Source organism: Meriones unguiculatus, chromosome 12 (genome assembly GCF_030254825.1).
Source record: "Meriones unguiculatus strain TT.TT164.6M chromosome 12, Bangor_MerUng_6.1, whole genome shotgun sequence".
NCBI classification, from domain to species: domain Eukaryota; kingdom Metazoa; phylum Chordata; class Mammalia; order Rodentia; family Muridae; genus Meriones; species Meriones unguiculatus.
The window spans coordinates 92309966-92335922 of NC_083360.1; the positions used below are offsets into that span (position 1 = coordinate 92309966).

Here is a 25957-nt window from a genome sequence, read left to right on the forward strand (position 1 = left end):
GTCACCTCAGTTACATAATGAGAATGAGACCAAACTGGAATACTTAGGACCCTATCTTACAGGAAGAGAGAAAGTGAATAACACTGGACATTTTACTGAGGTGGGAGGATTGCTTGAGCACATGAACTCAAGGCCAACTTAGGCAACGTAAGACCCTAGTCTCAAAGAGAGGGGGCAAGGACGGCAACTTAGTTCTACTATATCTCCATGTAAATATAAATATAAACAGGAAATTAAATTAAATATAAACAGGAAAATATTGCTAATGAAAACAAATCAAATTTTTAAGAATTAAGAATTTTAAGTTATTGTTCATGGTTATCATGGTATGAGTTGAAATTTATGGCCTTTAAGATGAATGCCTTTTGATCATATAAGCATCAAAGATAAAATATTAATTTCAATAGAAATATTAACCTCAAAGTTATCTTCTATAAAGGTTGACACGAAGAGTATTACAGTGAGACAATAATAAACTAGCATTGAATCTGGAGAAACAGCTCAGCAGTTCAATGCAGGTCCTTCTCTTCCAAAGATCAGAATTCAGTACCCAGCACCCATATCAGGCAGCTCAAAATTGCCTATATAACTATAGCTCCAGGGAATTGGATACCCTCTTCTGGCCTTGGAGTACTTGCAAATACACACCACTGTTGCAGGATATTTGATCCCACTGAGAAACCGGAGATTGTGAACTGTAAAAATCTGTTTCTAGTTGTGGAGTGGCTCAGCCCCAACACAAACCTTTAAAAACCAAGAGCTTTCTGTTTACTGTAAACAATTACTTGGAAGTTTGGCTCAGCCCTAGCACACACTTTTAATCCAAGAGCTAAATATAATTAAGCCTAGATCAAGAGGCAGAGCAAATAACCATCTGACAGACATTGAAAAGGGTATTTAAGACAGCATGAAGAAGAAGCTTTATGGCTTTTGGATTTTTCCTTTTTTCATTAGGGATGTGAGCTGAATAGGAAGGTCAGCTGGGTGCTTTCTCTGCTTCTCTGAGATAGTAGGTTTTCATCCTAATATCTGGGTCCTGGGTGTTTACTGTGATAAAGCAGAAAATGATTGGGATTTTTTGTTCTTTATAACAATGTAGCACTTCTCTACACATAAATGAAAATCTAAAAAACAACTACAACAACAATAACCCCACCAAAAACAACAACACCCTCCCCAGAAAACAAACAAACAACCCAACCAGCAATCCCCTCTAAAAAAACAATCAAACAAATATCCCCAACCTAACCAAACCAAAAAACCCACTTATACTTAACATACTTATATTAAGTTTTTTTTTTCTTTTCTTTTTGAGAGATGGGGGTCAGTGGGAGTGATGGTTCAGACCATGTCTTATTCCATAGTGCATGTAAGAAAGTCCAGGACTCGAGCTTATGGCAACCCTTCTGTCTCAGGCCCCAATAAGCGGTGAGATGTGAGACACCATTCCCAAAATATTACTTCTTTATTACCTATAAACTACAGCACCACTCCAAACTTTTTGTAACGAATGGAAACAGTGGTGGTGACACAAATTTGCATCACTTGAGAGGCTGAGGGAGAAAGGGCTATAACTTTAGTCAGGCTAGTGAACATGATCAGCATCTCAAAACAAAGGCAGAGGGCCCAAGTTTGGTTCCCAGCACCACAGTTGGGTGGCTGACAATTGCTTGTAATTCTACATTCAAAGGATCTAATGACTTCTCCTGGCCCTCCAGTGGTACCTGCTTGACATATACACACAAACCATAAAATAAAAACCAAACCAAAACAACAAAAACCTAAACCAAGAAACACTGGAATCAACTAAGACAGATGGAAAGTAAAAATACAAACAGACATTAAGAGAAAACATAAACTGGGCACAGTGGCTGTAATCCCAGCACTCGGGGAGGCAGAGGCAGGCAGATGTTGACAGGCTGGTCTAAAAAGTCCAGGACAGCCAAGGCTACCCAGAGAAACCCATCTTGAAAATTGAGAGAGAGAGACTGAGAGAGAGAGAGACAGACAGAACACATAAAACTGTAATGCACTAGCTGGTCAATGTTACACATGCCTTTAATCCTAGCACTTCAGAAGCAGAGGCAGGCAGATCTGTAACTTCAGTTACATGTTCATTTTGTCCCTGCTATAGTTTAAGGGGAAATTTTAAATATTTTTATAGTAAGAAAACACAACAGTTTTCTAATTATTCAACTTTCACTTCTATTTAAAAATAAAAAATGAGTATAAATAAAAACAAATTCTCAGTTATATAAGATAATTACTTGGTCTGCATAGCTTTAAGGGCTTAAAATGTTTTTCATTAGCCCTATATTCTTAAATTTAAGGTTATGACTATGATTGTCTTGCCACAGTAAGTATTTTTCCTGGGGACACACATACCACTGCACCATTATTACTTACATCATCACTCTGCTGGGCTTCCTGCATCACGAATTCTCGGACCATAGATGGGCTAAACTCAACCAGATAAGAAAAAATATCTGTAGCAGCTGATCTGACTTGCAAATCATCCATGCCCTGATAAAAGGAAAGCAAGGTTAGAGACTGATAACAGAGCTTATTTTTGCATTCTCCTCTTCTCTTTCAAATTCATGAATAACCTCTCAGGTTTTTAGATTAACACTGAACTTCACCTTGCAATCCTTTTCTTCCCTAGATGGACTTTTTACCTTCCAATTTTTTAATTAAGACCTCAAACTGAATCAAAATATCTTTTTCTTTTTCCCTACTCCCCCTCAACTTTTTTTTTGTTTTTAATGGCAGGGGTTTTCTGTGTAGCCTTGGCTGTCCTAAACTCACAGAGATCTGCCTGCCACTGCCTCCCCCAGTACTAGGATTACAGGTATGCACTACTTGCTCTGCTTCCTCCTTTCTTTCTATAAATGTTATCATTTGAAAGCAGCTCAGTACTAATTTTAATGTTTTTTTTTTTTTACCAACTTTAAAAAGTTTATACATAAGAGTCAGCACAGAGCTGAGTATATTAGTGCACACCTATAATTCACTGGCATAGGCACACATGTGGCATACATCCACATAAACACACAGACATGACGAAACAAAAGATACATTTCATAAGTCACTTATTTTAAAATTATTCATTAAAATTATTATTTAAATCTCTTATATGAACATCTATGAACCAAATTCATGTAACTGAAATCTGACAACTATAACCCTACTCTCACTCATATGGAAGTGTAGGGCCTTTGGTTCACTATGTCCTCACTCTACTAACTGGACTAAAAAGGGAAGACAACCAACCCAACTCTATGAAACAGTGTCACTCAAGGAAAGACAACAGTCTTCGAAAACGACGACGATAACAAGAACAAAAACACACCAGCACTGATGGTACAAGTCTGCTAACTCGGATTCTGGTGGCGACTCAGCATCAGATGAGCGACTACACGGTAAGTCAGCACTATGTAAATATTTTACCGTCCACAATACAACAAATTCCAAAGCACAAGAAAACAACGTTAATTACCATTACGATTTCAAGAGCTGGGAGAATTCCCAATTTTGCCAATGTTTTGAAAAAAGCATCCCTGTTCTGAGGTTGTAATGTCTGAGAAAATGCACAAAATTCTTTGAAGAAATTAACCTGTAAGGTTAAAATTATAAAGTCAGTAACAGGAAAATAAAACAGATACAATATAAGATTAGCTACCGGAGTATGAAGTTCATCCTTCCGAAGGATCGTATCTTTTCACATATCCTGGTGATACGTGAAATTTACATTTAAAAATTATAATAAAAGCTAATCTGAGAATAGTGGCTTATAATGCATACATTCTCAGCACTCAGAATGCTGAGGTGGGAGAGTCAGGAATTTGAAGCCAACCTGGGCAACAGTTAATACACTTTGTCTCTTTAAAAACATAGCCCAGGGTAGAGCAGATGGCTCAGAGGGTAAAGTTACTGTTAATTCCTGGAACTTGATAGATAGAAAGGGAGGAAAACTCCCATAATTTGTCCTCTGACCTCCACTTATGCATGTGTACACTACTTCTCCAATTGTAAAATATAATATGTATGTAAGTATGTATGTGTGTATACATGTATTATATATATATAAATAAAATATATGGGTGTGTGCTACACACACACAACAAAACTCTAGCAACATATTAAAAGTAAACTTAGCTTTATTTCTCAAACATTGATCCTCTCTAAATGCAATATAAAATGCTATGTAAGGCATTTTGCATAAAAACCATTCTGCAAAAAACACTGTCTGGGTTACCAAGGGAACTGAAAACAAAACAAAACCACAACAAAAATTTAAGCATTAACAAAGACAGATAGTTCTTTACTTTAAAATATTAATTTAACAACCAGAAAACTTAGGAATCCAGTAAGTAACTACCAAAGACAATATTTAAAATTATATGTATGTAAAATATTTAAAATAAATACACATCTGTATATGTATTTATTTTTTGAGATAGGGTTTCCCCATGTAGCTCTGGTTGTCCTGGAACTCACTTTGTAGACCAGGCTGGCCTTGAACTCACAGAGATCCGACTGCCTCTGCCTCCCCAGTACTGGGATTAAAGGTATGTGCTGCTATGCCTGGCCAACACCAATTTTAGTATCTTGTAATAGTGTGTAAAATCTATAAATTTGATGACATTTCAAAGAAGACAACATCTGGTAAACAGTAACTGTTTCTTTCACCTCTAAAATAGAGTTAACTCTCAAAACAAAAGCAAAACAAACTCCAAACTTCCTAAAACCTCTTTATAAATATATTAAAAACTCTAAACATTTCCAAGGTATCAGATGTTTTACCATTCACTTATTTTAGAAGTATTTTCCTTGCATGTCTTTTGTTGTTTTGTTACACACACACACACGCACGCACGCACACACACACACGCACGCACGCACACACACACACACACACACACACACATATATATATACACTACTATAAAAAATATTTGTAGTTCTGTCCTTGGGGGAGAAACAATGACACATCTTAAAAGAGTTTTCTGAAATATGTAAAAACAAATTTTAGAAACTATGACTAAATAACTTACCAACTCACGCCGTTTATCATCATCTGTGGCCTCATCTGTTAATTGTGCAAAAACTTCAGACAAAAACTTCTCATCTTCCTGCATGAGAAGAAATAATGGCTATGAAATATTAACAAAGTATTGTTACATTATGTATATGCCTTATACAAAGTATAGGAAAAACATTCAAAAAGCATTTTCATCATGAAACCTAAAGTTTGAGGATCTATTTATAGCTTTCTGAAACCTAGAAATACCTAGAAATAACCTAGTTATCTATCAACACATACTCACCTAGAAATCTCACTACACAAGACTAGGCCAAACAAACAGGAGCTCTAGAGTTAGAACAGTGAATTCCTTTACTTTTCTGATAGCTTTTCTAACTCAGTTTTTATTTACTCACTTTAAACACACTTCAAATAAACCCGAGGCTCTCACTGTCAGTTCATATAGTGCCAGAAGAACAAGCACAAGGCGGGGCACAAGCACAGCAGGGAAGGGAGCTGGGCTACGGCAGCAGGTACAAAGTCTTGAGCATGGGAAAACTTAGAGTGCCAGGGGTAAAATAAAGTAAAAAATCACTATGGTAACTGCATTCTAATGACTTGGAGTATTAAAAGACAGGTGTTAATTTCCCTACGTGCTTGTTAAAAGAATACATAGAGCCAAGGATCAAACCCAAGGCCTTGTGCACGCTGGGCAAGTAATCTACTACTGAACTATGACCCCAGACCAAGTATGTATCTATTTTTATAACCCCTTTTCATTATAAATTTTATTGATGAATTTTTTATATAAATTTGTATGTCTAAAATGTAGGAGGTTTACATCACAACTGTCATTGTTTTAGTGAAGCAAGTAATCTTCAGCTTAACCTATATTTTCTACAATAAAAAATTACAAAGTAAAATTACATAATATTGAAATCCATTTTAGATGCTAAAACAACAACAACAAAACCCAGCTACTAAAAGTATGGTGCTTTTAAGGTTTCATTATATTTTCAAAACCCTTCTCTGTGAATTGTAATTTCTATTAATTTAAATTAACATGTTCTAAAATATTCATAATAGTAATTTTTTCTTCCCACATATCTCCCAGATTAAATTTTCATTCTTTCCTCCCAAAGATTTTTTTAAACTTTTCAGAGTATTTTTTAAGAAGATTTATTTATTATGTATACAATGTTCTGTCTGCATGTACTCTGCACACCAGATCCCACTATAGATGGTTGTGAGCCACCCATGTGGTTGCTGGGAATTGAACTCAGGACCTCTGGAAGAGTACCCTGTGCTCTTAACCTCTGAGCCATCTCTCCAGCTCTAACTTTTCAGAATATTTTCAAAGAAGAAAGTTCCAATGTCTTGTTAATACAATTTTTTCCCCTAAATTCTTTGTACACTAACACTTGTAAGGTGACAGTCATAACTGCAAAAACTATTCATAAAAGCAATCTCAAGTACGTTCATTAGGAGAATGCTTTCGGATTCCCGGTATATTTTTCCAATTCATAGTATCATTTTTCTGATTTCTTTAAGGTACAAAGCATTATGTTCCAGAGTACATATTAGGAAGAAAATAATAGATAACTTAAAGCTCATAGTTGGAATGCTTTTTTTCTAAGTCCTTCTCTAACTCTTTAAAATAATCACATTAGATCATGAAAAATTTTCTTTTCTGTGAGTTTTAAAAGCTTTTTTTTTTTAAATAAGACATAATTGTCATAGTCTATCTGGCTACTTTTCTAAACAAAACTGTGGGGAAGAGGTTCTAAATCAGGGCTGGGACGTAGCTCACTGGCAGAGTGTATTTCTAACCATGAAATTAAAACTTAGCACCACAAACAAAAATAAGAACAAAACAGAAGTATAAATCAAACTCTTTTCTTCATAGTAATGTAAAAACAGGTAAAACAAAGATAATTATCTTTTTAGAAACATGCAAATGGCGTCAGGCTTTTTACAACACTACTTGGAGACTGTCCTGTCCAATTTTAGATTTTAGGAGATAGGTTATCTCAAGTTAGTGAGTGGCAGAAGTGGAGTTAGGAACCAGGTATCTTGAGTAAATGGCTTTTAAAAAGTTACGTGGGACAGGTGAGAGGGCTCAGCAAGTAAGGGTGTGCACTGCACTGCCGAGGCCAGTTTAGCTGCCGTTCACCTCAGGCAACTAAATACTTATAACTCCTGCTTCCAAAGGATTCTATACCCCATTCTGACCTTTATTGAACATTATACTCATATGCACAAACCCATATATAGACACACATATACATAGAATTACAAAAACAGTAAAATCTTAACAATAAAGTTACTCTTACATATTCTTATATTCTAGCTATTGGCAGCAGGACCAGTCACAATCTGGAAAGGACCAAATGATAATGAAAAGGGTCTAAAACTTTCCTGTATGCTTTTAAAAGGCATCTGAAGGCAGGTGTGGTATATGCCTTTAATCCGAGCACTTAAGTAAGTTTACATAACCTATTTAAAGTACTTTTCAGATAACTAACCCAACTGGGTATTCTTTATCTGTTCTTCATTTTGGTTCAATGAGATACAATGTGTACAATCTCATTTGCCTTATTTAACTCAGGCAACATATTTTTAAAAAGATAGAGGTACACAAACTACATAGTTAGAATGGTATCTGGAAACATCTAGTATCTGGCCAAAAATTTCTTCCTGGAAGCCTTGGATCTAGGCTTTAGAAAATAAACATTCAGCACTAATATGCATGTATGTGCCAGGACATGCATACATCCATGCGTGCACACAGGTACAAGTGAAAATAATAGAAATCAACTTTTAAGGAGGGTTACAGTCTACTGGTTGTTAGTCTAATTTTTTTCCTCCTCTTACACTTTGGAAACTAGATTTCAGTGTCACTATAGGCATAGAAAAATAATTAAGCGGTAAATCCTAGACAAACAGCAGAAACAGCAGAAAGTCGTGAAGCCAGCACAGCTGTTTGACACAGTTCTAGCAAAGCTGAGTCAAATGCTGTGATCGTTGTCATTCTGTTTCTCACTTTCAGTTTTGGTCTCTGTGTTGCATTCTTGGGGACTTTTTATATTATGAGTCATTTTATGCCTTTTTAGGGAAGTTACTATCCCTTCTGCTTTTAGGGAAGAAATTCTATGTGGCCTATTTGGAAAGCTTCCTATGCCCTCCCTAGCAAGTGTAATAAGCACTGAGCTAGAAGTTTCTAATTAAGGCCGTTACTCCAGGAATGTTCTCGGGGTATCTGCCTCTAAGCAAACTCAAATACTGCAATGTCAAGACAGCTGACAGACTCTGCCTGGTGAGTTAGCAAGTCAAGGCCTCTTTACAGTGTGCCCAGAGCTCTCTGAAAATGCACTTCAAAGACAGGGGCTCATACACGGTATGACCTCTGAAGGAACAGAACTATCAATAAATAAGATCTTTATAGCATAGATGATGAAATGATATAGTAAAAGGAGTTAGGTATTAGTATTTGCTAGTCCTAAAAAGATTGGTTCATGGGTATTTTCTGTTTGTCTGGAGTGTTTTAAAAGTGCAAATACTGCCAGCCTAAAAGCAGACTGTTATATAATAAATGTGTTAACTTTGATGGAGACATTCTTTAGATTCTTTGACTTGGAATTATAGAGCTAATAATAAAAATAAAATCTGTTTTATTTGTACTTTCTAATTGTGACTGAACTTAGGACCCTGGACATGTAATAAAAAATCAAACAGATCTCCAGTGACAAAATGATATCATCTGCATTTTTTGGATAATCATTAGTCTGTCTTTGTTCTGTGAAACGTATATAAATAAAGAAGCAACCTGATTGCTAGTCCGGCAGAGCAGCATGATTCTCCTGACCGTTGTACCTGACTCATTCCTCTCTCACTGACTCCTTACCTCCTCTCCTGCCACTCTGTCAATAGGGAGGGGCTGGCCATGGGCAAGATAGTTCAAAATTAATAACAATTTCACAAAATGCACCTCATAGATCATACATAAACAAAAATTTCTTGGCTAGGTATGGTAATGTAAGCCTTTAATCCCAGCACTGAGAAGGCGAGGCAGGTGGATTATTAAGAGTTCAAAGACAGTGTAGTCAAACTAGTAAGTTTCAGGTCACATCCACCAAGCCTTATAAAAACAAAACAAAACAAAAAAACCCCAACCCTCCAAAAAAAACCCTAAACAAAACAAAATTCCTTTAAAGCATTGCTTTATATCAGATTTCACAAATAGAAATTTAAAAAATATGAAAAATGACATAAAAAATTTACAAATATTTACAGATTAGTTTACATAACTTATTTAAACTATTTTTGGCAGTACTAGGGACTGAATCAGGGCCTTGCACATAAAAAGCAAGTACTCTATCACTGAGCTTTATCTCTAGACTTTATTTTTCCAAGATAAAAAAAGTTACGATTTACTATTGTGGGTTTGGAAACCCTTCTCAAATATCAAGTCAAGCAATCATTTGAAAGCTACATCTGAGAAGCTGACATCCTTTACATTAACTCCACACTATGACTCCATTTCCAGTTTCCTGATGCTGACGTTTTTGTCTACAAGTGAAACAGCATCCTGGAATGTACAGTAGGTAACATCATTGAAATCAAGAAGCTAAGGGAGAAAAGTCATGAGTTCAAGGCCAGCCAAACAACAACATGAAGAAACCAGCAAAAAACATCAGATCCCACTTAATGTAACAGAAACCCAATATGTAATTTAACTTTCTTCATACCCACTACTGAAGAATAATGAAAAATTGATAGGTAGGGTCAGGAGTGGTACAAGTGTGTAATCCCAGTAATTAGGAGCTATTCTCAGCTACACCGTGAGTTGAAGGTCAGTCTGGGTTTCAAGAGACCCAGGGCCAGTGAGATGGTTCAGTGGGGTAAAGGCACTTACTGCTAGGCCTACTGACCTAAATTCAATCCATAGAACCAACATGTTAGAAGGATAGAACCAACTCCTACCAGCTGTCCTCTGACATGCACACCACATACACAAATACAGTAAATGTAATAAAAAAGTACTTTATAGTAAAACTTATTCTTTATAAGCAAGCAAACAAACAAACAAACAAAAAACCACAGGACAGTTTTCTATGGTTGACAGAATATTTAAGTAAATAAACCTTTATCACCAGCTTAAATTATTAGGAACAAGACACTTGAAAATAATTATGGGAAATAATTTACTTACCTGCAGCATGCTGACTATTTCAACTTTATTGAAGAAAATAAAAGATGTAAGAGTAGAAAGGAAATTCTCCTCAAAAACAGATGGTGTTGGCAGAATGATGTCCTGAATGTACTGTACCCTGTAAGTCTGATGTATCTTCTGCCTTAGCTCTGAGTCTGTTATTGGAATAACTTCCTTAAACTTTGCAGTTTTGGTCAAGAATTCTCTATGTCTTTTTGGCTGGGCCAAAGCAGGATCATATTCAAGGCATCCCACGACATCCATGATACACTCATCAGAAAACATTACCTCAAAAAGAGTTGCCTTATTTAGGAATAAGATTCCTCTAATAATTTCATACAAATGGTGTAAGCCTTCAGTGTTTTCTAGGTTCTCACAAGCTTGGAACAGCTGCAGCAGTTTTTTGATATAGCCTTCATTTTCCAAGGCCAGAGCCAGCTTTTCCCTACGGATAGGTGAGGAAAGAACTGAGGTAACTAAGTCAGCAATCTCTTCAAGTTTACTGAGTTCACATGTGGGCAGGTCAATTAGATGACTAGTTTCTGGCATTTCTTCAAATCGCTCTTCTTCTGATTCATCAATGAGGTCCTGTGTGACTTCTACTGATGGATCCTTACCTTGAACCTAAAAATACCCAAGTACAGCCGGTTATCTTAACATACAAAGTAACTTTATACTCTGGAATCAAATCACCGACCAATGAATTTAAGTAAAAATACCCTGAGCACTGAGCACTGAGCACAGTAGTTTACCTGAAACCTCAGTGCTTGAGAGGCTAAGGCAATAGAATCGGGCATTCTAGACCAGTCTAGTTCAGAAAATGACATTCTCACGACTGGGGCAATGACTCACTTGGTAAAACACTTGCCATACAAGCCTAAGGACCCCAACTCAACAGAATCCCCAGAAGCCAGCCAGCCAGCAAATGCGGGATTGTTCATAATTGTTCATAATCCCACTGTGGGGAGAAGACAAGTGGAAAGGAGAGATGACAACAGAGGGCAAAGGAATGACTAGAAGACTATGTAATAAGAGAACCCCAATGCTGTGTGCCTCAAACACTAAGAGCAAGAAATAATACTGGCACAGTTACACCAGATGCCTGAAAGGATAGAACCTTACTTATCAAGGCTATCTCTCCTTCTAGAACCTGACAAAGGCAAAAGGGAGCCTTGTAAACTCTGTGAGTGACACTGCTCTGTGACGTTCCATCATATAAGGTGATGATGAACTGGAATAGATGACCAGTAATATTTCATTATCTACAGACCCTACTTTTTAGTTAAATTCTGCAATACTGATAATCAAATATATTGGGAAATTAAACTAAAGTTTCTTGAGGATGTAATGCCAAAAGAAAATGACTGGCCTGGAAAAGACATAGATTTGCTAATTTCTTTCTTTCTTTTTTGAGACAGGGCTTCTCTTAGTAGTCCTGGCTGGTCTGGAATGTCTATGTAAACCAGGCTAGCCTCTACCTTCTCAGCACTGGGATTGAAGATGTGTGCTACCATTTCTGACCTTTTTTAAAAGCAACTTTCCTCTTGTCCTTTTTGGTGGTGTTGTGTGTACATGTGTGTGTACAAAAACCACCTAAGATGACAAGGAGACATGAGTGGTGCAATGTGGCATCAAGGGAAAAGAAAATGGGCATTACGGAAAAGCTCAGATCTAAAACTGAGCATGGGTTTTTGATAATAATAATGCTTAATATTAGAGTATTAACTGCAACTCATGTTCCATATTAATGTGAGGTGCTAATCTGGCTGCATTATGTGCAGCTAAGGGCAGGAATTGCCCGGGAGGGAGCTATACAGGAACATTACACTGCTCAGTACATTCCCCATTCCCCTTTTGAGACAGGGTCTCATTGCTTAGGCCGACCTTAAACTTACAATGAAGCTGAGAATGTACTTAGACTTTTGATCCTCCTGTCTTTACCTCCTGATTGCTGGGATTATAGGTGTTCGCCACTATGCCTGCACTGGAGCTAAACCCAGGTCTCCAGTATACTAGGTAAGCACTCTACCAATTGAATTACATTCACATTAAAAATTATAATGTTATTGCCGCTCCTAATTTTAAGTAAAATAATAAGTTACAATAAACAATAAAAATCCAAGACTGAGGATATAGGTCAGTGTCAGAGCACTTCATCCCTAGCACCAGAAATACACACATAAACATCCATGTTAAGTATTAAAATCTTAACCTATTATCTTCCCATAGTTTAATAGATACTTCTGAAGTGAAAAGAAAAACAATAAATAATGCATACAATATTTATAAAGATATAAAAGAAAAACCTTACTTGACAAATTTTTTCCCAAATCTCATCACAGCCAGCTTTTTCTTGAAAACTTAGAGCCAGATCATAGTTTTCAGCTTCTGACCAAACAATTAAAGTATCCTGTTGAAAAAAATAAAAATATGTCTCATTATCTCACTACAAAATATAAACAAAAGTTGGGAGAATTGGCATTTAAAGTACATAAAGTACATCTATAAAGTATCTTTTTTATACTATGACGTATTTTGCTATGCCGTTAAAGTTTTGTTACATATTCCCATTGAAAGAGAAGCTTTGGTATTAAAGATGACACAGCAATTTTCTAAAAAGCTCAAGTGGGTTAGTAAGCTCTAGGTAACCGTTCTTAATTCTTCTTGAGCAAGACTGTAGACCCTCCCAACCATCCACTTTGCTGTCTGGAAAGTCAGCCGTTCCATTCATCAACTTACATTGCCTAACTTTCTTTTTAACTAATTATCAGCTGAGTAAAAGCATGCTTCAGACAAATTTAGGTTTAACGCTAATTTGACATTTATATAAAAGTTTATTTAAAAAAATAAATAAAAAATTAAGAAAAAGTTTATTTTTATTTTGTGTGCGAACGCTTGCATGTGTGGTGTTTTGAATGGTAAATGTGTCCCATAGCCTGTGACATTTGAATACCCGGTGCCCAGTAGGTGGTGTTTGGGAAGGCTTAAGAAGTACGGCCTTTCTGGTATTGGGTGCAGGCTTTAAGGGTTCCAATACCTGCCTCATTCCCAGCTTGTTCCTGAGCTCTTAGAGCTGTTCTTCCCAAGTCTGTCTGCTGCCATGATTCCCCACTGTAACGTGATCGACTCATTACTCTGGGAACTATATGCCCAAATAAACCCTTCTGTAAGTTGCTTTTTTATCACAGAAATAGAAAGGTAACTAACATAGATTCTGCTACCAGGGAATGGATTACTACTGTAAAGAAACCGATCATGTGAGTATATTTTTTTAGAAGAATATAGAAATATAGTTGCTGCTGTAAGCAGAGCTTTATGGACCATCATAGTAGGCGCTTGACAGAGTAACGCTGAGAGCTATGTGGACTGTGGAGGCCTGGTTAAGAAATTTCAGAGGGAAACAATATTAACTGGGCTAGAGACCAGTCTTGTAATATTTTGGTAAAGTGTGGCTGCTTTCTATTCTTGTCCTGAGAACATGTCTGATGCTAAATATGCCTGACGTATTGAACTATGATGCTCCCACCAACCCCCTGAGATTTCAAGCCTAATAGCTAATATTGACTCTATGACATGGTTATTAGTAACATTCTCATGCAAGAATACAATGAAAAAGGGTAAATGGGTTAAAAAGAATTACAGAACTTAGTGTTTGAAAAGAAAAAGAGCACTAAGAAACTCAATGCTGTACAAGACTTCCCCTAAAAGGAAAAAGGATCTTAAGGTGAAGCTTGTCCTGCACTGGAATAAAAGGAAGGCTGCTGCTGTCAATGTCATTACTTTTCTGTTGCTCTGAAGAGAATCACAACTAAGGCAACTTATAAAAGAAAGCATTTACTTGGGGCTCATGGTTCCATAGCATAGTAGTAGAGTTTATGCGGGGCAGGCATGGTGCTAGATAGAGAAGCAGTGAAGGCTTACGCCCGATCCATGAACACGCGACAGAAAGAGAGCTAACTACAATGAAGTGGGCTTTTGAAACCGAATATTTAAGTATATGCATATGTATCTATGGGCACCATTCTCATTCAAACCACTACAGGTGGGCCCTACCCACCTTTTTCTTTTTCCTTTTTTAGTCCCAGAAACAACAAAAGGTTCTACAAATATGACTGTGGGGCTCCACCTCAAACTGACGGCTGATCTTGGCAGTGTTATGTGCATGATGCTGGCTTTAGTGTCATGAAGGACACAAGAGTAAATACAGCCATAAAATCTTCTGTGGTTTGAGAAAGCCTCTGAGGGCTGGTGTGTGGCGGGGACTTCCTGCACAGAAGCCCTGAGAGGTCACTGAATGAAGCTCTAGAAGTGAGTCCTGAGTTGTGTTAGAGACCTGCTCCTCAATGTTGAAGTCGCTAGAAATACGGGATATCAGACAAGGAAAGCTGCACACAGAGAGGAACCAGCCCACAAGCAGCAGTGAGCAAAACTGCAGAGGGGAAGCCACTTAAGTCCTTTGACATCAGACATGAGCTACACGGTGTTTTAGCTTGCCTTGATCCAGAATTTTCCCCCTAAGCTACGAATCCTCCCTCCTTTTGTAGTGATCCTATATATTCTATGCCATTTCAAGTTGAATGGATGTAATTTGCTTTTTAATTTTACAGGGAGTTGCAGTTAAGAACTTGCTTTGAATCTCAGAAGAGACTCTGAACTTGAAAAAAGTGTTCAAACTATAAAAGACTAGGGAGTTTTAAGATGGACTAAATGCATTTTGCATTACGGTATGGCCTAGAGAGTAAATGAGTGCTAGAGAGCAGAATGTGGTCCCTGATAGTCTCTGGCATTTGAATATTGGTGCTATATGGGGAGGCTGAGGAAATGTGGTCCATCAGCAGTTGCAGAAAGAATAACCTAAGATTTATTCTTCATAGATTATCCTCTATTCTGTCCCTACCTTTAAAAGGTTAGGTTGTCAAACCCTGTAATAAGAAACTACAACTTAGACTTTAATTAAAACACACACATACACACGATCAAACAATAATCTAACAAAATGAACAATGTTGTTTTGGATACAAAATAAAATTTTACTTTAAAAATATAGGGGAAACCAGCATGGTGGTGCAAGCCTTTGATCTCAGCACTTGGGAGGCAGAGGTCAGCAGATCTCTGTGAATTTAAGGCCAGCCTGGTCTACATAATGAGAAGCTGTGTCAATAAATTAATTAAATTAAAAAAAAATGACAAATGTGGCTGGGGATGTAGCTCAGTTGGTAGAATGTCTAGCATGCATGAAGCCCTGGATTGGACCCCCTAGTAGCATGCTGTCTTAGCTATTTTTCTGTTGGTATGATAAACTACATATCCAAAACAATGGGAAAAAGAGAGTTAATTTCCATCACTGAAGGAAGCCAAAATAGTAAGACATGGCAAGGAACCTGAAGGCAGGAAATCAGTCAGAGATATCGGAGGAAAGCAGCTTATGGCTTGCTCAGTCTCTTATACAGCCCAGGGTGGCACTGAGTAGTTAGCTGGGCCCTTCCCCATCAATCAGTAATCAAGAAAGCCCCACAGACATGCCCACCAGACAACTGATGGAATCAATTTTTCAGTCAAGGTTACTTCTTCTTCAGTGACTCCAGCTTGTGTCAAGTTGGCAAAAACTAACCAGCATACACATAAGCTGGGTGAGCCTGCAATCCCAGCACTTGAGAGATGGAAGGCAGATCAATATCCAAGGTGATGCTTGGTTAGATTAGTTTGATGGTAGGTTTACCCACACTGCTCAAAAACCAAACCAGGCAAGCACCGCCCAACAACAAACAAACTAAAAACACAATCCATAAGGACATACATAATTTTTTAAAATTTATTTTTATTTTATGTGTATGAATATTTTGTCTGCATGCACATATGTCCATTACAAGTGTCTCTGGTGCCTATAGAAGCCAGAAGAAGGCATTAGATTCCCAGGATCTAGAGTTAGAAACAGCTCTGAGCTGTCATGTGGATGTTGGGAACCAAACCTGGGTTCTCATCAAAGTGCTTTTAATCACTAAATCCCAGTCCCAACAAAATATATTTATTAACCATTCATCTGACTAGTACTTAGAAATATTATGACTTGGTATTAAATATAATGCTCAACCGGGAAGGGGTGGCACACACCTTTAATACCAGCACTCGGGAGGCAGAGGAACGCAGATCTCTGGGTTTGAGCCCAGCCTGGCATACCTGACATGTTCTAGGACAATCAGTTACATAGAGAAATCCTGTCTTGAAAAACAAACAAAAGAAATATAAAGTTCAGTAGCTGAACACTTGTTATAATGTGTAAGACCCTGAGTTCAATGTTCAGCACTGTAAAACAAAAATGTTTTAGATGTAATCAGTAAATAAAGAATGACCTCTAACTAATCCAGGTCTTAATTTCAACTTTTTATTTGTATGCGAGAGTCAAAAGTTGGGCTCATGTTTTCCTCAAGTATTCCCACCTTTTTCTAGAAGGGTATCTGGTGGGTACAGATAAGAGCAGCTGGCCAGCAAACCCTAGGGAGCAGTCTCTGACCCTCTTCCTAGCACTGGGATTCCAGCACGGACCACCATGTTTGCCTTTTTACATGGGTTGCAAAGATCAAACTTAGTTCTTCATGTGTACAGGAAGCACTTTATCAGTTGACCCATCTTCCCAAACCCTCAATGCAATCTTTTTTCTTTGCTGTATATTCAACTAATAGCTGTAAATTTTGTTCTACCTTCTTCCAGACTATATACCTTAAAAGGGAAATTTGCCACCAAAATTATTTCAAAATTTATTAGGTGCTTCAGCTGCTTAAAACACCCAAAGCTGTGTTTTCAAATCTCTTTTACAAACTAGTGCAAGTGGGTGTGTAGAGAGAGAGCTCAGCAGTTCAGAGCACTTTTGCTACTGCAGAAGGCCAGAGTTTGGTTTCCAGCACCTGTGCATGGGGCAGCTCCTAAGTGCCTGTAACTCTAGCTATAGGATCTGATACCCTCTTCGGTCTTCTGCAATACCTGAGACGCCCACACCGTGTACACACACCCACACCCCAATCTTGGCAGAAGGAAACTTACCTAGAAAAGTTCTAGAGATCAAAGCAGAGCTGCTGCAGCCAGGCCCAGTTAAAGCATTTGAGCATCCACTCAGCTTTTCCATGTAACGGCTTCATGAATAGTACTCTCCAAAACATTGATCATATGCCTAAAGTTTACTAAATATTTTATATACACCTTTGACCTCAGCACTGGGGAGGCAGAGGTACGTAGATCTTTGTGGCTTTGAGTCTATACACTGAGATTTAGGCCAACCAGGGCTACACAGTGAGACCCTTTCTACAAACAACAATGACTTCATACAACACACACATAGGAAACAAAAGGATTATATAAAAATAAAATAAGAAAAATGTTTAATGTTCGAATGGCTGTTTAATATTAACAATCAGCCTTTAGAACTACTTAGACAGAGTAAACCTGCAAATGGTGGTAGATAGTTAAAATATCTTTTAACAACTAAAACTTTTGTGGAGTGTTAACTTCTTGTCAGAGTTCTTTTGGTTTTCATTCTGTCACATCACTGGCTGCTAACCCAAGTTTGAATGGCAGTTTGGTCACTATCTTCTTAATTTCTGTTGATACCGTTTTCAACTGTTTACCTGATCTGTTTTGTTAGGGTTAGGATAGTCGGGCAACAGTTACTGAAATTTGAGCAAATGTTTTGGAGAAATGTTACTTCTTGCTTAGAAATGCCACATAGATTTTAGGACCCCACTACTGGACGCTCTAGACACCAACCACAACAATCTCCTTTTGAGAAAATCAATACAGAGGCAGGTTTCTTCTCAAACCCTCATGTAGGGCCAAAGAGGTGGCTCTGTGGTTAGGAGCACAGACCTGAGATTGGTGCCCACCAGCCCCTATCTAAGCCGGGCAGCTCATATGCACCTCTAACTCCAACTCCAGAGGGATCCAATACTTCTGACCCCCATCACCTTCACTCATGTGCACATGCCCCTGCCTGCTGCCCCCTAAATAAGCAAATAAATCTTTAAACTCCTCAAGCTCCATACTACACATTCCAGTTTGTATTGCCACGACAACTGCAGAATAAAATCCATATTGGTTATGCAGGCATCTAAGGCCCAAATAATTTTGACTCTGACTTTCTAAAAAGTATGTGCAGGTAAAACAACAAAAATCTGATTAAAGTAACTGAGTGCCCTTTCATCATCAATTTCCTTCTTGCCTCTCTTTTTCCTTGCTTTTGTTTATGTTTTTATTTATTTTTTTAGAGTAAGGAGTCTCACTGTGTGACTCTGGATGGCCTGAAACTCAGTATGTAGATCAGGCTGGCTTCAATACACCTCTGTATTCCACTTGCCTTTGCTTCCCAAGTGCTAGAAATAAAGTTGTAGGCTACCACAACCTACAAGGAATCTTTTTTTTTTTTTTAATACCCAGTACTTTATTCCTCCCATAACTGACTTTGAAGCCTAACAGTCAGCATTCTAAATTTTACTGAAGTACTATATTTCAATTAAGGCACTTACAACAGGGCCTATTGGCACAAACCTATAAACTGTTACTGAGAAGTGTGAGGCAACTCCAAGTTGAGAGTCTGCCTGGGCAATGCAATGAGTTCAAGGTCAGTCCCAGCAACTTGGCAAGTCTGTCTCAAAGCTAAAAATGAGTTTGAGATGTCATTCAATGACAGCTTTTGCCTAGCATGTATGTGTGAGGTCCCGGGTTTAGTCACCTCAAAGAAATAACAAGAATACCTAACAGACACAGGGCGAAGGGTGCAAGTCAGCAGCACAGCACTTGCCTAGCCTGTATGCGACCCTGGACTTAATTCCTCAGCAATGCAAATATACTGTAGCCTTTTTCTTCCTATTATCAAGGCCTAATCCTTCATCAACACAAACTTTCACCTCTACCCTCAAAATCCACTTAGTTTTCTCTGTGTCTTGCCTTCTCTGAATGAATCATTCACGGCCAGCTACACAGTGGAAGAGATCATGCTAGCCTTTGTACATTAAAGTAAAAACCTTTAAGACCTTCAAAAAAATCCTTTCAGGGATTTGAGATGTTACACTGGCTGCTCTTCCAGAGGACCAGGGTTCAATTCAGCACTCACAAGGCAGCTCACAACCACCTTTCAAGTCCAGACCTAGGTGATCTGATTTTCTCTTTTGGTCTCCGAGGGTGCTGCACACATGTGGTGCCCAGACATACATGCAGGCAAAACACTCACATATTAAAAAAAAAAAAAATCATTGAAATCCACCTGTCTCTTTCAACATCCCCATGACCCCCTAATTCAATTGCCTATTTGGACTACAGAGCGACCCAACCCCAAATATTCTTACGTTTATTGCCTTTCATCAGCACTCACAGACTGATACATATTTTGGACCATGTCATTAGTTTCTTGGAGGGGAGAGTGCAAACAGAGTCCCCTGCTACTAAATTTGAGGAAATCACAGTGGCCAGCACATCTGGAGTGCAATGGATATGCTTTATCCCAAGAAAACCAACTCTGTGATCATGGTATCCCCCTGCCAGGTAATTTAAAAACTCTTCCTAAAACCGGGCAGTTAGGTCAGTGGCAGAGTAGTAATTAGCACTTGAAAGGTGTTGGATTTGACCTACCCCCTCCCCAGCCCCGCATTATAAACAGAATCCAAAACAAGTCAAGTCTTCCAAAAATCTCAAACTTATTTTAAAAAACAAACCCTAAAGAGGGTTAGGGTCGGGCCATAAACAACCACCTACTAAGTACTAGGTCACATAGTTCTGCAAAGCTGTCTTAAGCTTTGTTCTGTCCATTAAGAGGATAGTCCCTTGCTGGAGCTAAAAGTTCATTTTGTTTCTTAAATGAGGATCTGCTTTACTAACAACTCAAACCCTACCACTAGCTCCAGATGTCTAATATTAAGACTTCATTTATTTCATTTGCCTTAAAGCCTAAATTTTAAAAAAGGCCCAGAACAGCACGTGAGCTTATGAAATGGAGAGTATGTCTATACATTTCTGTTTACATAGGTATTACTGGAAGATAAGCTGTAAGAAAATGGGAAAGTGATATGCACAGTGGCTTACCCCTTTAATCCCAGCACTTGGGAGGCAGAGGCAGGCCCATCTTTGTGAGTGTGAGGCCAATTTGGTCTACATAGTGAATTCCAGGACTGCCAGAGACACTTAGTGAAGTCTTGTTTCAAAAACTCAACCAACCAACAAATAACAAAGAGAGTGGTAATGAGGGCAACTGTTAGTAATACAAACCACATGGACTAAAGGTATGAGAGATGTCAGTACTTTTGAATGCCAACAACAACAAAAAAAAGCTTTGATAATCAAGCCTCAAAAGAAGAGATGAATGCAAGCCTGCTCAACTTCTCACTTTTTGGAAATAACTCACTTTCCTAGCCCAAAACACTAGGCAGTAATCGTAATAACAGTAACAACACAAAACAATAAGACAGTACCTTGATTTCTTTTGATGTCTAATCACTCACCATATTCTCTAGCAGCTTCTTTAAAACATACCAGAATTCTGCTTCAAGTCTATTTACCAAACTTTCATTTCTTGTATCACAATTGTAACAAATGGGTTTCCCACTCAAAGCTCTTTTGTTCCACCACGCTCTTCTCATCTATTACTCATCATATTGTCAAAGTGGTTTCCTTAAACACAGTATTTTCACCATGTTAAGTCTCCAATAAAAATTTATAATGGCACACTTTTGTTTGGTACACCAAATTCTGAAATAAAAATACTTCTGCAAACAGACTTCTTCCAATTCAAGTAGATATATTATTGATTTCAGCAATCACCACCACTACCAAGAATGAAATTCTTATCGATCCTAGCTTCTAATACTTTTTCCTGTTTTCTCCTGCCCACAACTGTGGAAAACAACTTTTCTGCGTACAATATTTTGTGCTGCAGTATCAGCTTTGCGTTCCTATTCATAACCTATGTCCACAGGTTAAACCTTCCATTCATTTTCAGTGAGATCCAGGCAAAAATTCTTCCGTTAGTTATTTTGTCATTCTATTACTGTTTCACTGAGGTGAGGACTTATCTTTTAAACTCATAAACACACAACTATGTTAACTATGCTATTATATCTCTGTAATTTTGACTTCTGAGTAAGTCAAGATCGGTAGGATTGGTTTTAAGTTACTTAAATATCTGAAACATGTATCAGGCACAGCTTCATGCTGTACTGCATAACCATTTTTTCCTCTTTGTCGATGTGTTTCCTTCAGTGTATTGAGAAAATACATCTCATCTGACACTTTTCAGTACTAGACATAGTGGGGAAGTACTGCGAATCACTGACAACCTTCTGCAATTCAGTTATTTGATACTTATTTGTTACTTAATTTAATAATTTAATAGTTATCTCTAAATTCATTCAACATATATATGTATTTTTTGTTTTCGGTGTTTTGAGACAGGGTTTCTTTGTGTAGCCTTGGCTGTCCTGGACTCGCTCACAAAGATCTGCTTGCCTCTGCCTCCCTGAGTACTGGCATTACATGCATGCGCCACCCCGCCTGACTTGGCTCACCATATTTAACATAGCCAAATAGTCTATAAACAAGCCATTCACTCAATTTTTTATTTAAACAGCCATCTATGAATAACATACTTCTTTTAATTTTGGAAATAACTTTCTAGAATAATCTATTTAAAATCTCAAATGTTGACAAATGTTGATAATGTGATAATTCTAATAAACATAAAAATGATACATCCAAGAATTCCAATTTGTATAACTTTGTAAAAAGTGCAAAGTGAGCAAGATTTTGGTTAAAATAGGAAAAAAATTTATATATTACAAAGGAACTAAATTTAACGTAACTTCAAAGGTCTCTATGGCTTCCACTGGAAAGTTCCTCTGAATTTAAGTAAAATTAAAGAAAATACAGGTGACTCCATTCACAATTTTCATTTCTGTATTCACAGCATGCGTTTCTATAGTCTTCTCATTACCAAAGAATTCTCTTACAAACCTTAGTAATGTGTGTTTATGGTGTTATTTTTCTCCTATGCTTTGTACACTTAGTGTATAAAAAAAAAAAAAATCAAATTTAGTTGGAACTTGTTTTCTTTCTTTTCTTTTTTGGTTTTTCAAGGCTGGGTTTCTCTGTGTAGCTTTGGCTATCCTGGAACTCGGATATCTGCTTACCTCTGCCTCCTGAGTCCTGGGATTAAAGGCATGTGCCACCACTGCCTGGCTTGGACCTAGTTTTCTAGAAAGTTAACATTATACATGAAAGTATGCTTCAAAATTCTTAAGTATTTAATGAACCACTGTATATTTTTAAAGTGCTGGAGTACTGTTTTACAGATAAGCCTCTGTACAATATAATATTTTCAATAGGAATAGCAGCTCAAAGATCCCTTATACACGTCAAGTATTACAAGAAATGTGTAGGGAACTGTTCATGACTTAGGAGTCACACTTAGGAGCAAATGTTCTTATCATTTTATATTCATATAGATAGGAGAAAAAAATGACAAAATACTATTTCTCCACAAATGAGCAAAAAACTCCCAAGTAGCTATCTTGTAAAATTTAATGGAAACAAACAGCAACTATCTGCCTAGTTGAGTTAGGAATCATATTTATTCAAATGTCCTTAAATATATCTAAGATACAGAAAAACACTCAAATGTTCAAGACAAATGTTTTAATTGAATTCTTCACCAAAAGATAAACACATATAAAAATTGTCCATGAGAAAAAAAGCTACCAGTTGAATATTAAAATACTCTGAAGAACTAAGAATGTACTGCATGCATAAAACAATTTACAATAAAATTTTTACTATTAATAAGCTTTACAAAAGATGTAATTTTATTTCTTCTGTGAAGTCTCTATAGCATCCAAATTCTTATACACCTTGAAGAAAGGTAGACTTGATGCTATCAATATAAACCTAAAATAATTTCTCTTTTCCTTCCAAAGTCTGTCACATGACTTTATTTGCATAACACACATTACACCACATAACATACACACACATACATACACACACACACTAATCCAAATGACTCATAGGTATATATCAAACACCAAAATGTAATACAGAATTAAAATAAAAACCACCTACATTAACACGAATAAATCTTCAAAGAAGTATGAAAATGCAAACTTTAGAATACATATAAAAGGATGGTATCAGTAGTGTAAAAGTTTAAAAACACAAAAGACTACATATTATTTACGGATACATACATATGTAGGAAAGGTATAAAAGGCATGTATACAGAATACACAACAATTTCAGTATAGGGTTACCATAGGGAGAATGGAGAATAGACAAAATGGGATAGATACAAAGGAGATTTTACCTCTACCATGTTAAACATTACAAAAAGATTGAAGAAAATATATTATGTTAATATTGTCAAATATGATGGTGTTATAATATAATGGAGCCTATTATATTATTCTCTACACTATTCAGTTTTGATAGTATTTCATAGTAAGAATGAAAACATTCACAGGTAAAGAAAGGATGACTCAATGCTATCATCTTCATGTTAACCAATTAGAAATACTAAAACCAGGTTTCCTTTTCCAAAGTGACAATAAATATTAACAAAAAATGTTGCACAATTCCCAGCGTGTATATTTATAAAGCATCCATTGATTATATTAAAATGATATTAAAATATGCATACAATTAAACAACAGAACTTAAACGACACTTAATAAACTCTTTTCCTTGGTCAAAGAATCAATTTCACACCACAAACAGACTTTCCTTGCTTTAAAAAGCATCCCTTTGAATTTTTTCTTAATGGTAGTAACTGAACAATCTGAATCTTCTTTTAACCCATTTCTTTCAAATGTGACTCAGAACAAAAGGCTTAGTGCAGAGCATATAGCAGAGATATGGCTTACTTTAAAGAAGACCAAGGAATACACTGCATTCCAATACAAACAGAGGCTCAATTAAAAACAATTATTAAATTGCCAATATAAAAACTTTTTTTTTTTATTTTGAAACTCTCAACCTGAAAGGTAAATACACATGGTCTCTAATTTTAGTTACCACACTTTTTTTCTTGTCTGGAAATATTCCCATCTTTGTCAGATTAATACTTCCTGGATCACAGATGAAGTCTTTCAAATTAAAGAGAAACAACTACTTGCCTGCTGTTTTTGATATGCAGTGTTTGGATTTATCTTTGACTCCAAGAGTAGAGATCCTGAAAGAGTTAAAAAAAAAATGCAAGGCTCAAATTCATGTGAAACCAATATTCAGACTATGAGATAGCTATATCATTTAAAGCCTAACTTTAACAAAAGCCGTTTCATTGCAATTCCTGTCAAACAAAACAAATCACAAGGACCAGAGAGAGACTTACCAAAACTACTTATTCTTTTCCTTTGACAATCAACAGAAATCCAGCATAACATAGAAATAAATGCCTCTGACTACTGCCCTAGGACAGTCACCAAAATAAATCTAAGATTGTTGTTCTTCTATTACATGTATTAGCTGCTCCAATTGGGAAACTCGTGAGTACACGTAGTAGCTGTTTCATTATTTATGGCTGCCAGTTTTTAATAATACTAAAATGCTTTCTATGAATTCTGCAACCAACAAATACAACTTTACAGTCTGCTTTAGTTTTCTAACTTGCTCAATCACGGAACCCACTTTTTCACTCTCTGCAATGGCAGCCTGGGGGAGAAGGGGGATCAAAAAGTAAGGATGTGCTTCTGTGTGTATCGTGGAAACAGACTGTACTAACTCCAAGAAAAAGTCCGTTTTAGTTTTCCCCAGCACGGGTCCCTTGGAACAACTGAAACGTATTTTTCTTTTTTTTTTTTTAGGCACTCAGAAAGTTTCACTAAATCTTTTATACCACACACATACGCCCGACAAGCGGGTAGGGGGGGCTGGTGGTGTCTGATCTACTCATTTCCCACTCTTCACATTGTAAAGCTCAACCAGCGGGCAGGGACTGGAGGGGGAAGAGACAAATCCTTAATAGGGATGGAGGCGGAGAACTGCAGTTCACGTCTGACGGAGAGTAAATCCAGGCCCAGTGGTTTGTTTTTAACGTGGAGAAGGGCAGGCTCAAGACCAACGCGCGGTCCCTAGCGGCGCTCGTCCTGAGGACGGAGCGCAGCGCTTACACCGAAGGCGCTGTCCCCTACTCCACCGTTCCGAGAGCCTTACCGTCGGACTCCGCACGAACCAGCAGCGACATCCCTTTGAGCTCCTCGACGTAGGTGGAGGAGACGTGCCCGGTGCCTCGGTCGTCCCACTGCCGGTCTTCGTTCAGGGTGTAGACCTTCACTCGCCGCCGGGTATCCGACATGGTGGAGGCCGGCCCGCCGCCCCGCCGCCCCGCCGCCGCCTCCTCGCTCGCCCCGCCGGGGCTCCTCACTCCTGAGAGCCGGTCGCGGCGGCGGCGGCGGCGGCGGCTCCCGAGAGGCCCGAGTTTACCATGGCTCCAGGGGCTCAGCCGTGGGGAGCGGTGACAAGAGCCGCCGAGAGCCCTCTGCTCGTGGTCTCCGCCGCCCCTCCCGTCACCCCTGCGCACGCCCACCCCCCTGCCCTTCGCTCCCCCGGTCTCGCTCGCTCTCCTGCTGTCGCCGCCGCCGCGGGCACTACCACAGGCCCGCCATCTTGTAATCCGACTCTCTCTGCCTTTCTCTTCCTCTTCCAGCAGGTTCGCACGGGCTGGTCTAGCAGGGGCTACGGCGGCCGACGAGGCCAAC

At 38.0% G+C, this 25957-nt stretch overlaps 1 protein-coding gene across 1 annotated transcript in view; it reads right to left on the bottom strand.

Annotated features, from left to right (window-relative positions):
- Window positions 1-25957, bottom strand: part of Ppp4r3b (protein phosphatase 4 regulatory subunit 3B) — a 51360-nt gene extending 25403 nt beyond the window's left edge. Inside the window, exons 1-7 of the mRNA XM_021659476.2 lie at window positions 25413-25957; window positions 24377-24432; window positions 12547-12645; window positions 10236-10859; window positions 5055-5132; window positions 3497-3613; window positions 2407-2523 (exon numbers count right to left, since the gene is read on the bottom strand). Coding sequence (XP_021515151.1) covers window positions 2407-2523; window positions 3497-3613; window positions 5055-5132; window positions 10236-10859; window positions 12547-12645; window positions 24377-24432; window positions 25413-25554 — 1233 coding nt within the window. The 5' untranslated portion in view covers window positions 25555-25957. The remainder of the gene's footprint in view (window positions 1-2406; window positions 2524-3496; window positions 3614-5054; window positions 5133-10235; window positions 10860-12546; window positions 12646-24376; window positions 24433-25412) is intronic.